Source organism: Rhea pennata, chromosome Z (assembly GCF_028389875.1).
Source record: "Rhea pennata isolate bPtePen1 chromosome Z, bPtePen1.pri, whole genome shotgun sequence".
NCBI lineage: Eukaryota > Metazoa > Chordata > Aves > Rheiformes > Rheidae > Rhea > Rhea pennata.
The window spans coordinates 78,958,493-78,971,776 of NC_084702.1; the positions used below are offsets into that span (position 1 = coordinate 78,958,493).

At 41.2% G+C, this 13,284-nt stretch overlaps 1 protein-coding gene across 3 annotated transcripts in view; it reads right to left on the reverse strand.

Annotated features, from left to right (window-relative positions):
- Positions 1-13,284, reverse strand: part of DYM (dymeclin) — a 214,025-nt gene that overhangs the window by 20,695 nt on the left and 180,046 nt on the right. For all 3 annotated transcript variants that reach the window (XM_062599520.1, XM_062599519.1, XM_062599521.1), the window contains exon 16: positions 9,783-9,896. In XM_062599520.1, coding sequence (XP_062455504.1) covers positions 9,783-9,896 — 114 coding nt within the window. The remainder of the gene's footprint in view (positions 1-9,782; positions 9,897-13,284) is intronic.

The following is a 13,284-nucleotide window of genomic DNA, read 5'->3' on the forward strand; positions in this document are numbered from 1 at the left end:
GGCACCTGCAGTTGATTAGCTACACCCGCACGCCCAGATGTCACACTGCTGGTTTGAGACTTTACGGGAAAACAGAACATAACTGCACCGAAAAACAAAATTGCAAAAAATGAAGTTGGGGAAGCTGAAGAAATATTAAGCTTGTCCTCCACCTGAGTGGCTGAATTCATTTTTAGGGCATCTTCTGCTTTGCTGGCAAGCCTGGGCATCTTAAGCATTTTCTTAAGGAAAATGCTGCTCACTTGACTCACTGTCCTGTACCACAGTACAACCACTCATGGCTTTGACAGGATCTTACAGGCATCATGCTCAGGACTTAAACTGTGGCAAACACAAGCTAGGAACATCAAAAAAAAAGTTCTTTATGTTAACTATTTACCTAGATTTGCAAACAAGAACCGCAGCCTTGGAGGACTACACCAGAGCTCCATTTGAGACATGGTCTAAACTTAGAATACACAAATTCTAGGAGCCCAAGCCCAGTTGCTCCATCTATGCTTCACACATGCTATTTAATGAACACTTTAGACCTCCAAATTATACAACATGAGAAATAACGAGAATACCTGAACTGGACATGGAGAGGGATCAGTTATACTTCCAGAGTTTTTCCATATTAACAATGCTGCTATCTTTGAAAGTATCATTCATATTTCTGAGCTACTGCTATGTATTTACCAACTTCTGTGATGATTCCTCACATACAATCGCAGAGCAAGCAAGAAACACTATGGCAGAAAAACAAGAAATCTATTTTCTTCTCTCTTCAGGGCACAGCATTAAAATGAAGAGCGATACTGCAGGGTTATGGTATACCACCAACTGGTTGACATAAGTGAAAACCAGCTCAGCTGCATTAATTCTTATGTACTACGTCTAAGATGAGAACCTACATGAGCTGAATAGAAGAGGATGTGGGTAATTAAGACTCGTTGCTCCTTGAGACCAAGAGTTCATCAATTAAAGGGCATTAACTCCATCTCTTCTGCTCCTTCAGCTGCTTGCTGTCAAGCCATGGTACTCTACTGAGCACCTAGAAGTGAAAACAAGCTGTCTGTAGCTTCAGAGTTCACCCCAGAGCACTGGGTTTAAAAAGAGTTGGCCATACCTCAGAGCTGCATGTGAATAACTAGGTTGAATGGGCTGGGACACCTTTGAACTTCGGTACCAAACAACAGCATTTCAGTTGCAAGGAGGCATAAAGCCAGAGCAGACCAATGAACATCGTCAACAAGGAATCTCAACCAGCCAGCTGACCACTGAGGGCATGACTGTCCTGCAAAGGCATGGACAGCTTAGACTGGCAGCCCATCAAACCCCTGCAGATTCAGGGGATTAGACTGGTCTCCTCACACCTTCAAAGACACAATGCAAAGGCCAATCCTATGCCGGCTTATAAAGCAACAAAAAGGAGACACAACATCCGTCTTTCTAACTTCCTGGGCTACTGCTAAATCAATTTCACTTCCATAAAACAGAAGTAAAGAGGAACGATGGAGGAAGGAAATGGAGAAAAGTGGAGCGTAGACGCTCTCCATCCCTAATTGGTACTCATCAATATGAGCCACATATTCCCCAGCATGAGATATGCAAAGTTCTAGGCAGCTAATGAGCCTCCTGCTCAGATCAGGTCTGGTATCATCTCCGAAGCATGAAGATATGTCTGGAAATCTTTAGTCTATTAAGGCCAACAGCAAAACTCTCAAATTCCGGGGAAACGTGGATTTTTCCCACGGATCTCTGAAATGCTAGGATATAGCAATGAATGTTTCAGGGACGAGGAAGAAAACAAGGTTAAGTGCTCCATTCAGTCTTGGTCTACAAAGGAAAATTCTATGGAGTGCTCTTTCCAAGTTGAAAGCACGATTATTAATTTCTGCTGGAAAGGATTTTGGCTCATTTACAGTAAGAAACTGATACTACATGAGAAATAGTTTAAAGATCAGGCATTCAAGAGCTTGCTAATGCATATTTTCCTATGATGCTGCTGCAATGATGTTTATATTAGTTCTCGATAGGGAGGTGTCAGAAAAGTATTAGTGTATTTTTAACTGTGTGCCAGGAAGACAAGTAAAATAAAATAGCTGTTTCTTTCTCATCCTAGTCAACAATGCCAAAAGTTGCTGTTTATTTTTTTCCACTCCCATGGAAGAATTTATAACCACTGAAGTAAACTAAAGTTAAAATACTGTTTTAATTACAAAATTGACTGACAGCTGCTATGTCAAAGCAAACCTAAGTTGTCTGGGTTCTCAGGAGCATTTCACCTTGGAAAAAGGAGTTTCCTGGAGCTGCTTGAGGTGTCCCCCCCCCCCCATAATGCTATTAAAACAATTAAATAAAAATGTGGTCCTGTAGAAGTTTCATATCCAGAAGACACCTGGCAAGAGGTGGAGAGCACATCCCCTTTTCAAATCGCCTTGGGAACAGCATATAAGTACTGTATCAGTTACATCAGCTAACTCTCTTTGGGAGCTCCAAGAGACGGCTGCGGACATCATGGTAAACACCACTGCCGTCAGACCTGGCCCTGTGCAAACACACGATATACTCAACTCAGACCCTATGGGCAAAAGGACTTGTCCATACGGACAAAGAAATCCAAATCTTGACAGGTACAACTTTCAAAATGCACGCAAACATTTACTGGAAAGACAACAATATCAAGAGTTTTGGTTCCTTTTTAGTTAAGGATTTTAAAACATATCCTTAATAAATAAATAAATATGCCTCATAAGTGACTCACCAGACCATGTCGACATTTTTGAAGTCTTGCGTTCAGCAATATGAACTTTCATGGTTTTTCATTAACTTTAAGTTTCAAGTTAAACTTTGTTCTAAAGGGCTACGGAATAAATTTATTTTGCTTTCCCAAAAGTTTCCAAGTTGCATGATTTCTGCTGCTTTTATTAGGGATACTTCTGAAAATGGAGTTCTGTTAGTATTTAATCCAGCTCATCAGCAGTATTTGCATTATACGTAGCTACAAACAAGTTTCTCTGAAGACTGATGAAATACATTTTCACGTATGGAAATTCCCCCAAAAGAGTCAACAAATTTCAAAGATTCTGAATGCACAGATGTTAAAACTAATTTACTTTGGCACTTGGCTTCTGCAGCATTAAAAAGAGAAAGTAATCAAGCATATAAATAAAAGTTTAAACAAGTTTAAGGGTTGCAATTTTGTTAATAAGTATACGTGGACCTTATTGCAAAACTTTTTTACTATGCTCTGTTTAGTTAATGTATTCTTACTAGCTACTCAAGTCCTACTAAGGTAGCATTTCTGTGGATTATCATATTTATGTTTAAAAATGACTGTCCGTGGCATTTTTCTCTGAACTACACCCAAGATGGTCTGTGCTTTGGTCCTCAAGATTCTTATTTCTGGGATTATGGAATTAAGAGTGGCTGCTGTGTTATCTTTCTTGATATAAACCTCCAAAATACAACACAAATCAAGAGCATCAATATGATGAAGCCTTTTGGAACTTTAAGCATGTTAATAGTCACATTTTCTCAGTAACATTATTCATATATTTAAGTTAGATCTTGTCTACGCACAAGTTTGCACCATTTAACTACACAGATTAAAACAATATAAATGTGTAAAGTAGTGTCATTTGGTTTAGTTTAAACTCCTTGTCAACAACTCAAGCAGCTGGGCTTGTACTAAAATAAGAGCACCTGCATAAGGCTTTGCCCTGGTTCAGACAGACAAGTTTATAATCCCTGTTGAAGATTAACTAGTGTCATCTGAGTGCAGACGTCTTTGCCTGCCTGCTCACGGCTCCACGAGTTCTTTACTGAGCACGAGGCCCAAAACAACTTCCTAGATTGTTTTTCCTGGAATCGTGATTACCTGCAATCATATTTCTCAAGGGATGGGGAGTATATTCTTCTCTACCCAAGGTTTCTGAGAAGCTGATTTCTAAAAGCAACGCCTTCAAGTGCAATGTAAGTCATTACTCATCCCTTGTTGGGCAGCTCACGGAAGCAGGCAAGTTTGACATCCCAGTTCAGGATATAAGTTGCCAGAAGGAAACACACAATCTGTAAATATTATTCTTAGCAAAGGTTTGGGGTTGTGGAAAGGCCCACAAAGCACTTTGTTTAAAACGTTTCCTACACTTCTATTAATCTGGTTGTCTTCATGTGAAGGCTTAATGGCAGCTGAGGGTCAGTGAAGGGAAGCCTACACCATAGATGCCTGCCTCATGGCAGCCCCGAGGACATATTAGACGCAATCAGCTCCCACTAGAACAAGATCCTTGACCCTTCAGTCAGAAAAAACATAAATATCAGGAAGAACATTGATGAAGAATTTACTTTTAGGAAGTTTTCTGTCTCTCTTGCTTAACTGTACACCCCAGAGCACTGTAGCGGAGCTCATTCCCCCGCACACCTTTATGTCACGCAGAGTTGTGAGTTCCTCTCTCTGCCTAAAGTCCAGGCGAGTGAAGCAGTGCTATAACAGTTAAACAAGTGCAAGAAAGATCTGTACGTAGCTGAAAAGCTACAGATCTGCCATGATGTTTTATTTAGATTATTGAAGACCGCTATTTTGGATTCTGAAGCCTGCCAGCTCCGGCCAAACAATCACGGGGAACCAGTAACAAAATTGCTGCTACTGCAATCAGGAGCAATTGTAACAGAAGACGGGGCAAAGGACGATCTCTCAGGAAACTGTGTTTCATGGTATGAAATGCTTTTGATATCTTAATCACCACTGAACTGGACCTGAAACACAGGTGACCAGTATGGAGTAAAGGCATAATATACCTAGAAGTGTGACTCTGGACCAGGAGTTAAATTCTTTAAAGCAGTAAACCTGGAATGTCTCAGCTGTGTACTGCAGTGACAATTTGCAGGTAGGAAGGACAACTACGACACCAGCAGCATCCAAAGCGAGGGTGAAACACCTTTAACCAAGCCTAGACCAAAAAATGTTTCATGCGCTATTCCAGTCTCGGAGAACACCAGTGTGGTGATGGGCAATGTTCCTATCAAAAACACATCCCAAGAGACACAGTTTTGAGGAGCACCACCACATTAGGTAGTACACGTGCATATAAAATACTAGTGGTTTTCTTTGCAGTCTGGAGTACTGCTCCGAATGCTACCCCCTCACCTGCCACCGCACAGGCCATGACAAAGGAGTCAGGAGCAGCACGGGCTGCAGAGCAGGCCCGTATTTCTGCTGAGGAGAAGCCTAGCCGTGTTGTGGCCAAGTCTCTATTTCTGCACCACCAACTCAAGGGAAAAGCACAACAGCATTTAAAGCTGGGGGGTTTATCTATGGCCAGGAGGTGGTTAGGAGCAACGCTCAACTTTGCAGCGAAGAGCAGCCATACAAATCAGCAGCCAGGACCTGGACACACAACTTTGTTGCCACCTCAGCTGACAACCATGTGATTTTTATGGCATTTTGGGGAGCAGAACTCTGGTTGCTGGTGCTGCTCCCCCAGGAGCTGGGTGACGTGCCCAAGACACAAGGCTCTCCTGGACCAGCTGGCAGGCGGTACCTAACAGCAGTCACCGGGACAATTTACTGTTTTCCCCTGCTTGCTGGTGCCTTGACGAGCAGGGGCTTCTTTCCTGCAAAATACATGGAAGCTGAATAAGTTGGAAGTACCTCATTAATAAAAGGGAAATCTCCGAGAACTGCTTTTCAATCTCCAGGAAAGCTTTTTTGCGTCAAGAGACTGAAGGCTTTTATCCCTGCTGCTTTTACATATTCTGTAAAATTTTAATGCTCATGAAACTAGAATGCACTTGGATAAATATTAAATTTAGTACTATAGCAAAGAGGTACAAGCTGATAGCATAATGGCATGTCTGCCTAACACAAGAACATATGACAAAATGCACCCAGATGACAAAATCCTAATTGACAGAGAGAAAGAAAAAAAAACAGGAAAAGACTAAATGTAGTTCCAAATATGTTCATGGAAATGAAATATTTTTGCATTAAGTGGCTTAGCTGATGGAATGTTTTCTTCTGAAACATTAAATGTGGCCTCTTAAGCCTGATCAGTCCATGAACCCAAATGTCAGCTTCCAGTCAATAGCTGGTATTCAAAACAAGTTTTCCCACTTCTTGTAAAAGAGCAGTTATCTGCTGGCTAACTCCTCTTGGAAGTCCCAGATAACTCTCAGGCTCCAGACGCAGTCTCACTTCTCTCATGCTCCTAATCCCAACAGCACAGATAGTTCACCAAAGGGAACAAGGACAGCTTGTGAATTTTTAAAAAATAAAAATAAGGAAAGAATGAGGCCAATTTTCACCTATCACTACAATCTCTAAATTGCTTTTAATAAGCTTCTGCAATAAAAAAGGGAGCCTGGATCGCGGGCTGCTTGTCTGCAACAGAGACAGCTCTATCTCCAAATTGTGGCTTCTGCCTCCATCCCAGGCATATTAACTTCATTTATCTCCTCCCACAGACTGCAGGAGCAATCAGCAGCTCTCGATTTCAGCACCTGCCCTTTATCTCGCTGTTTATGCAGAAGTCTTCTAAAAGCCTCATTACTCAGCTCGGACTCTTCCTGCCTTCCACGGCACATGGTTAAAAGCATAGGGTTAAAATAACGTTAATTATGTTGTTCATCTTGGATGGCAACAGGCTGCTTCAGGACTCTAAGGAAAATATGAATTAGAGCTTGTGTTTCCCAACATTTATTCGCTAAGTGGATGCAGGATCTCTTTCCTCGCAGGTATGATAATTTCAAGAGAGCTGCTCCCAGCACCCGTGCTCGCTCTCAGCTGCGCGGCGCTTCCCACACCGAAAGGGAGCAGAAGTACCAGGGAGCGCTACCAAACTGATAAGCCGCGCTATGCAGATCAGGATCGTGGCGCTAAGTGCTGTTATTTTTAGTTTACGTGTATTCACATTTGAACCATGGTCTGAGCGACAGGCTCGAGATCTGAATAAATGCAATGCCTCTTGAATGCTCACTTCCTCCGCAAAGGCCAAGATAAGTAACTTGAAAACATTCCCTGTATTTAGCTGTGCATACATTACGTACTTACACATAAGGAAGAAAACCCACTTGTCTGGGTTGTGTGGAGGCAAGAGAGTAAAAGCACTGCTTCAGTTCTCATTCTTCCCACATCGTAACCTCTTTATGTTTCAACCATCTCCTTCAAGGTGCTTAAGTTGAAGATGGCAATTTTTAGGAGGTGGGAGCAGTTTCTCTGCATGGTTTATCATACTTTGGGGCTCTGCAGCATGCAGAAATGAATTAACAATTAATTGTAAAGCCAATCTATACATGCTCAGAATTAAACTTCACAGATTTTCATGTTTTAATTACAAATAGGTCATGTCAATCCAGATGCAACAGACTCGTGATTCTGCCACACATTCTCCAGGCTGCTCAGGCACAACCCAACTGCTATCCAAAAGTCACGTATCCGAATTGGCTGTGCCCAAGCTAATATGTATTTAAAATTTGTCCTTTCAGTAGGATATATGAGTTGGTCTATGCAGCTAGAGGGCTTCCAGCTCAGAGGTTTGAGCTTAGTGATGTGAACATCCTCCGACCTTATCGTGCAGGCAAAGCGAACGTGAGTAGGGCTGCTCCCACCCATCCAGACATGCCCAAGAGAGTGTGCATTAAAGCATTTTCCTTTATTTAGCTGCTGAAATTGCTTGCTATTGCAACATACTGCGTTAACTGTATCTTCCATCTGACCTTAATATGATTTTTTTTCAAACTTTAGAATAGCTTTCACTGAAAACTTCAGAGACTGAAGTGGCAAGACCTGAGAAACAGTAAGAATTGCGAGACTTGGACTCTGAGACAAGTGCAAGGACAGAGGGCCAGAAGACTTGCAGGGAAATTTCTTCTGAAGAGAATCACTTGTGCTACTCATTGTCACTGTCTTTGCAAAGAAAGGGAGTTATGAGCATTTACAAATTAATATGTGACATTACAGATACCTAGGTCAGTGTCACCAACTTTCTGCCATGCAGGAGAGTAACCTGCTCTGACCAAACTGTGGTTCAGCAAAAAGGTTTTGAAAAAATGATAAAATCCAGTAGGTGAAAGTGGGTAATATAAAGGAATTACATGCCAGAATGTCCATATTCACTAGGTAACCCTGCCCCTAAACTCATGTATTTTGGAGGAAAAGTAAGTGCCCCTAGTCACACCTTCAGCCTCCTTAAACTGGAAAGTACTCTACTGCTTGGTAAGGACTTAGAGAGCTTAACACTTTTCAAAACATCTTGATCTGCTGACTTAAGCTGCAATATAAACATGTCGTTTTGAACACCATATATCATTAATGCACGAAAAGTAAACCTGATGAGATTTCACTCTAGAAACAAGATTTCTTTAAATTGTGGTCCAACAGGTAAGTCAGCCTGGCACACTAAGTACGAGATAAATATTCATTTTTTGTAAGAAACACTTTTTTTTCCCCCTCTCCTTTTTTTTTTTTTTTTTTTAACTGATGGCTCTATGTAAGGAAGGAACTACTGCCGTCTCTCAGCATAAAGAGTTTTTAGCCATCTGCATTCATGAATGAACTGTCACAGAAAAAACAGCCTCTGAGAAGGAAATGCAGACTATACGGTGTTTGTCTGTACCCTGGTTTTGCACACATTCCTACTGACTATTCACAACAGCGTCACATAGCAAGAACACAAGCTGAAGGGCTGAGTGCAGGATTTGGATCCAACAACTCCTCTGTTATTATTTGGGTTATTTTTGTACTGCTGTTCAGAACTCAGGCTCTAGAGCAATCTGTTCCCAAGTACTTAAGTCTGATTGACTTGCTACATGTACTAGCTCCGACAGGGAGGATAGAGGGAACAGTAGGAAAGACATTAGTATATGCAGCCGGCTAGACAGCACCCACTGGGTGTTTCAAAATTGCCATGGTATAAATAAATCACCAGCTGTCACCACCACCACCAATGGCCACGTTTATCCAGTATGCCTTATCAGATGGCAATTTCCTAAAGTTACAGCAAAAGAAAAGGGTCTTGAGAAGAAGCTCCCTCTCACCAAGGAGAAGAACAAAAATGATTCTGCAGAAAGCAGATGATATTTAAAATACACTTGGCATAGTGGAGAAAGGAAAATGGGGGAGTGCTTAAAAAATCCCATGCAACTCCCATGTATTTACTTAGGTACTTGCACAGCATTCAGTATTGAAACATCACATAGCCATTAATGAATTTTGGCTTCATAAAACCTGTCAAGTTGGTAAATGCCTCATGAGATTTGAGACATTCTCCAAAGAGAACAGAGGGCTCTGCTGAGGATTAGCTAGAAAGCTCACGGGCATGCTGACTAGACTTACAGGTCCTGGATTAATTTTCACTATGTTGGTTTATTCTTAACTCAGGACCAAAGCCACAAAAAAATTTATCTTTGTAGCATTTTATATAGACCTAGATGGAGGTCTGGAACACCACAGAAAGAATATGATAATTCAAAAAAAGGGAGTGATGAAAGCCAGTACCTTAACTGTATGAAAAATGCAAACAGAGATGAGACTTCATCTTAGAGACATGATAAAAAAAAAGCCTCAGCCTCAGCTAATTTTATTTCCTCCAACATGCTGCAACTTAACAAGTAAAGAAAACTCACCCAAATGTTTAGTACAAATTAGGAATTTAAATTAAAATACACCCACATTGCAATCCACATTTCAATCCCTTATCACCTGCTATTGATGAGGAAACAATTTTTTCACATTATATATGTAAAGGGCACGTATGTAACTGATTGAACACTACGCTCTGAGTAGGTCTCGCCACACTTACTCTCAGCCTGTCTTTGGGCAAAGCAACGGCTCCTTGTTTGATGATTTCCAGAACTCGCTCCACTGACAACTCAGCTCCAGCTTGCTCTAATCGTGAACTGAAGAAGCTGATCACCTGGAATGAAAAAAAAAAAAAAAAAAATCACAGCACATAAGCAAATAGAAAGAAAAGAAATCTTTTCATCAATTTACGTATGAAGCTGTCATCGTCTTCCCCTGGATCAATATAGCTGCGCTTCTCAAAGAATAATCACGTTATTGCTTGTGCTGCAATCAGGACGACTTTGTTAGTGACAAGTTATACTCACAGTTGTAACTATTAATAATATATAAAAAAAATGCCTCTCCTACTAAAATGCTTCAAAAACTAGGTCGGGAAGAGCACTAGAAAATTCTAAATTTTTTTATCTTTAATTCTATAATTTGCATACTGATTTCAGCGAAAAAATAGATTAATATTACAATCAGTTGGACAACACAAAAATATATCAAAAAGCCTGGTCACAACAATCAGCGATCAAATTAAACATTTAGAAAAGTTGGCAGCAATCTTGTCATAATCTGTCGCCAGATTTAGACACAATTGCTCTAGTCAGATTCAGATCTTGTCCACGCAACTGTGGTGCTGCTAATCTTGGCAAAATTGGGACCGGCAGAGAAGAATCAGTGTATATGCACCCACCCTAGCTGAATGAGATCCAAAGAGAGGGATTTTACTGACGTAAAAGAAAATAAATAGATCCAAACCAAGGAACGTTCAAAGGCAAAGGTTTGAGTCTGTTTTAAAAAGGGAGGGTTGAACAGTGTGGGACACATGGACCAGGGACTACTGCTCACATCACGACTCCTGGTAATAGCATCAAATTCAAGTCTCAAACACATTTGCACTTCTTATCTCATGCTTTGAGATTCTTGAGCCTGTCAGGTCTGCCTTTTGTAGCTTGGTCCTGAATTTACTTTTGTTTTCAAGAATTAAACTGATCCTTATATTGTTAGTGATGCCGGGACAGAGGGCTTTAAGATGACCACAACATACTGTGATGCAGTTAACATCAGTTGGCTGGGGTAAAAAGGCACAGCAATTTAAAAAATGAGCAAAGTTCCTTTTCTCCTCAAATTAACCACCCACCCCAACCCTCCCACGGACCGTGCCCACCATAGGTTCCAAGCACAGGAGCCTGTACATTCTCTCTCAATACTCTTATTCTCCATGCATCTCCCTGGTGAGGCCAGGCTGATTTTCACCATATTTTTCCCCTTCTCTCTTTTGTGGCCCACTGGGCCTTGTTAGCTAGCACACAGTTAGGACAGGCTTCAATTTTCATCCCTCTCTAAGCTCAATAGGTCACAACAGAAGCAGACATCCCAGTATCAGTTCTCCACGTGGGACATCAGATAATCTCTTCTGTGGCTCCTCTCATCCCCTTAAAGAACACATTTTGCAAATGACAACCCCTGTCCCAGAGGAACTTAGCACACAGGGAATCGAAAATTTCGGAGAAGGGCATATGAAGAGTATGGGACAAAATTTCAAGGCCCACTTAGTGTCCTTTGGATGATCAGAGCCCTCTTCCCAGAGTGAGGCCTGCAGAGATACCTGAGCTATTCACTGTGCACACTTCTGGCTTCCCAGACTTCTCATGTGCTTTGGACATGCTCTTCTTTGAAAAGTGAAAATGCCCACTTGTATCTGAGTCACAAACTCCAGCACACTGAGTAATCTTTGTTAATTCTCCCCAAGCAGAAGGGGAGAAAGTGTATTGCATTATAAAATCTCTGCAGAGCACTCTTCATTCTGGAGGGAGACACAGCTGGAGCCAGAAACCATTAGCCTAATTACACCTCACAGATCAGCTGCTGTTAATAAAACAAAGATAGCTGATGGCTTGATTACCCTGGGATTCAAATTTGTTGCTCCTCTCTTGTGATCCTAGAAACTCAGGCCCTTGTTTCGAGCAGGTAGATCTACCAGATTGCAGAGCAATTTTCTCTAGAAACTAGGAAGCACCAGACAAGTGAGATACAGACAAATTACAGTTGCTAGAAACTGCTTCTAGGGTTTGGGGGCTTATTTTTTTTTTCTTCAAACAAAAGTGTGGAAACTGGTCAAGTGAGAATTCAGGTTTAGCTTTCCATAAAGTCCTTACAATAACCTCCCAACTAGAATGAGAGAAGAGGACTTGACCGCCTCTGTGGACATCGCTGGTAAGTCTCACGCTCTTACGGATAAGGACACTGCAGTGCTATGATCTCTGACCCATGAAAGAAAGGAGGAGAAAGATGAGCTGAGATCATCAGCCAAGGTGCTGGAGAAAGAAACCAGAAACTACACAGCAAAGGGGCAAGAAACAGCTTGAGCAAAGTGCATGAGGCACTCGGCAGGAGACTGCCACAGATTTGGCACAGGGTCTGGGACAAAATGCTGGTAGAGGATATGCAATTCGTAAAGGGACGAGAGAGTTGCCCACAGACTTAGAAAGAAAAAGGAGTTTCCCGTGTTTCAACATTCCTCTGTTGTCAGTAATCACCAGCAAAACCTACCCTCAGCCAGGCAGGCTGGTACAGAGACTGCATCCCACTGGTGTTCCCTTCCTAGCTCAAGTTCTGCTAAAGCACAACAAAAACAAAATTTAATATTAGGCTTTTAATCAGAAGGATAAAATACTATCATAACGCATAATGTAATATTAGGCCTTTAATCCAAAGGATACAATGCTGTCATATAATGCAAGCATAAAAACCGAAAGAAGCTTGCAGATACTACCTGAATTCTGGCATTTCCTACTTTGTAAAGTCAAACCCCCCAATCTTAACCTGCTTTTGAAAGCTTTTTCTATAAAACAAACATGTTTTTTGTGGTAAGCCAATCTTTGTTGGGTTGTATTTCAGATACAATAGAAGCGAGATACCCTGAAAATATTGGCAGCCTATGTCAGTGGTTTGCAGAGATTTGAACGGGTATTTTTGGTATGCAGGTGAAAACTGAAATTAAAAAAAAATCTACTGAAATAACAATATGTATCTCTAAGTGTTATCTGTCTTCCTGTGTCAGACAAAATGGGACTGGAGTAATTCTCATCCTAACCCAATCAGTACAGCATCTCAGTAAGGTACTCATCATACAAAGAAAAAGAGAGGAGTTATACAGAGGATGCACTAGAAAGAGGTATTTGCTTTTTACCATTCTCTCAGTAAAAAAACTGAAAAGCACATAGCATTTACTCCCCACTGCCCCAGTTCCCTTCTCCTCTGTAGCCAAAGGACAAACATTTTACCTAGTTATCTGCCCAAAAATAAAAGATGCAAATGAAAGCTTAACGATATCTTAAGAATAGCTCTTTCCTTTGAAAGTGCTTTAAGTGTTTTCACTAAAGAAGTAACAGAGCTACATTTAGAACGAGCAGATTTCAACTCCTTGCCCACTTAAAAGGAAAATAATGCAGAAAAGGCAAACTGGCTGGATAATATTAAATGAGTTTCAAGTTTTAGCAGCTGCTTTAAAA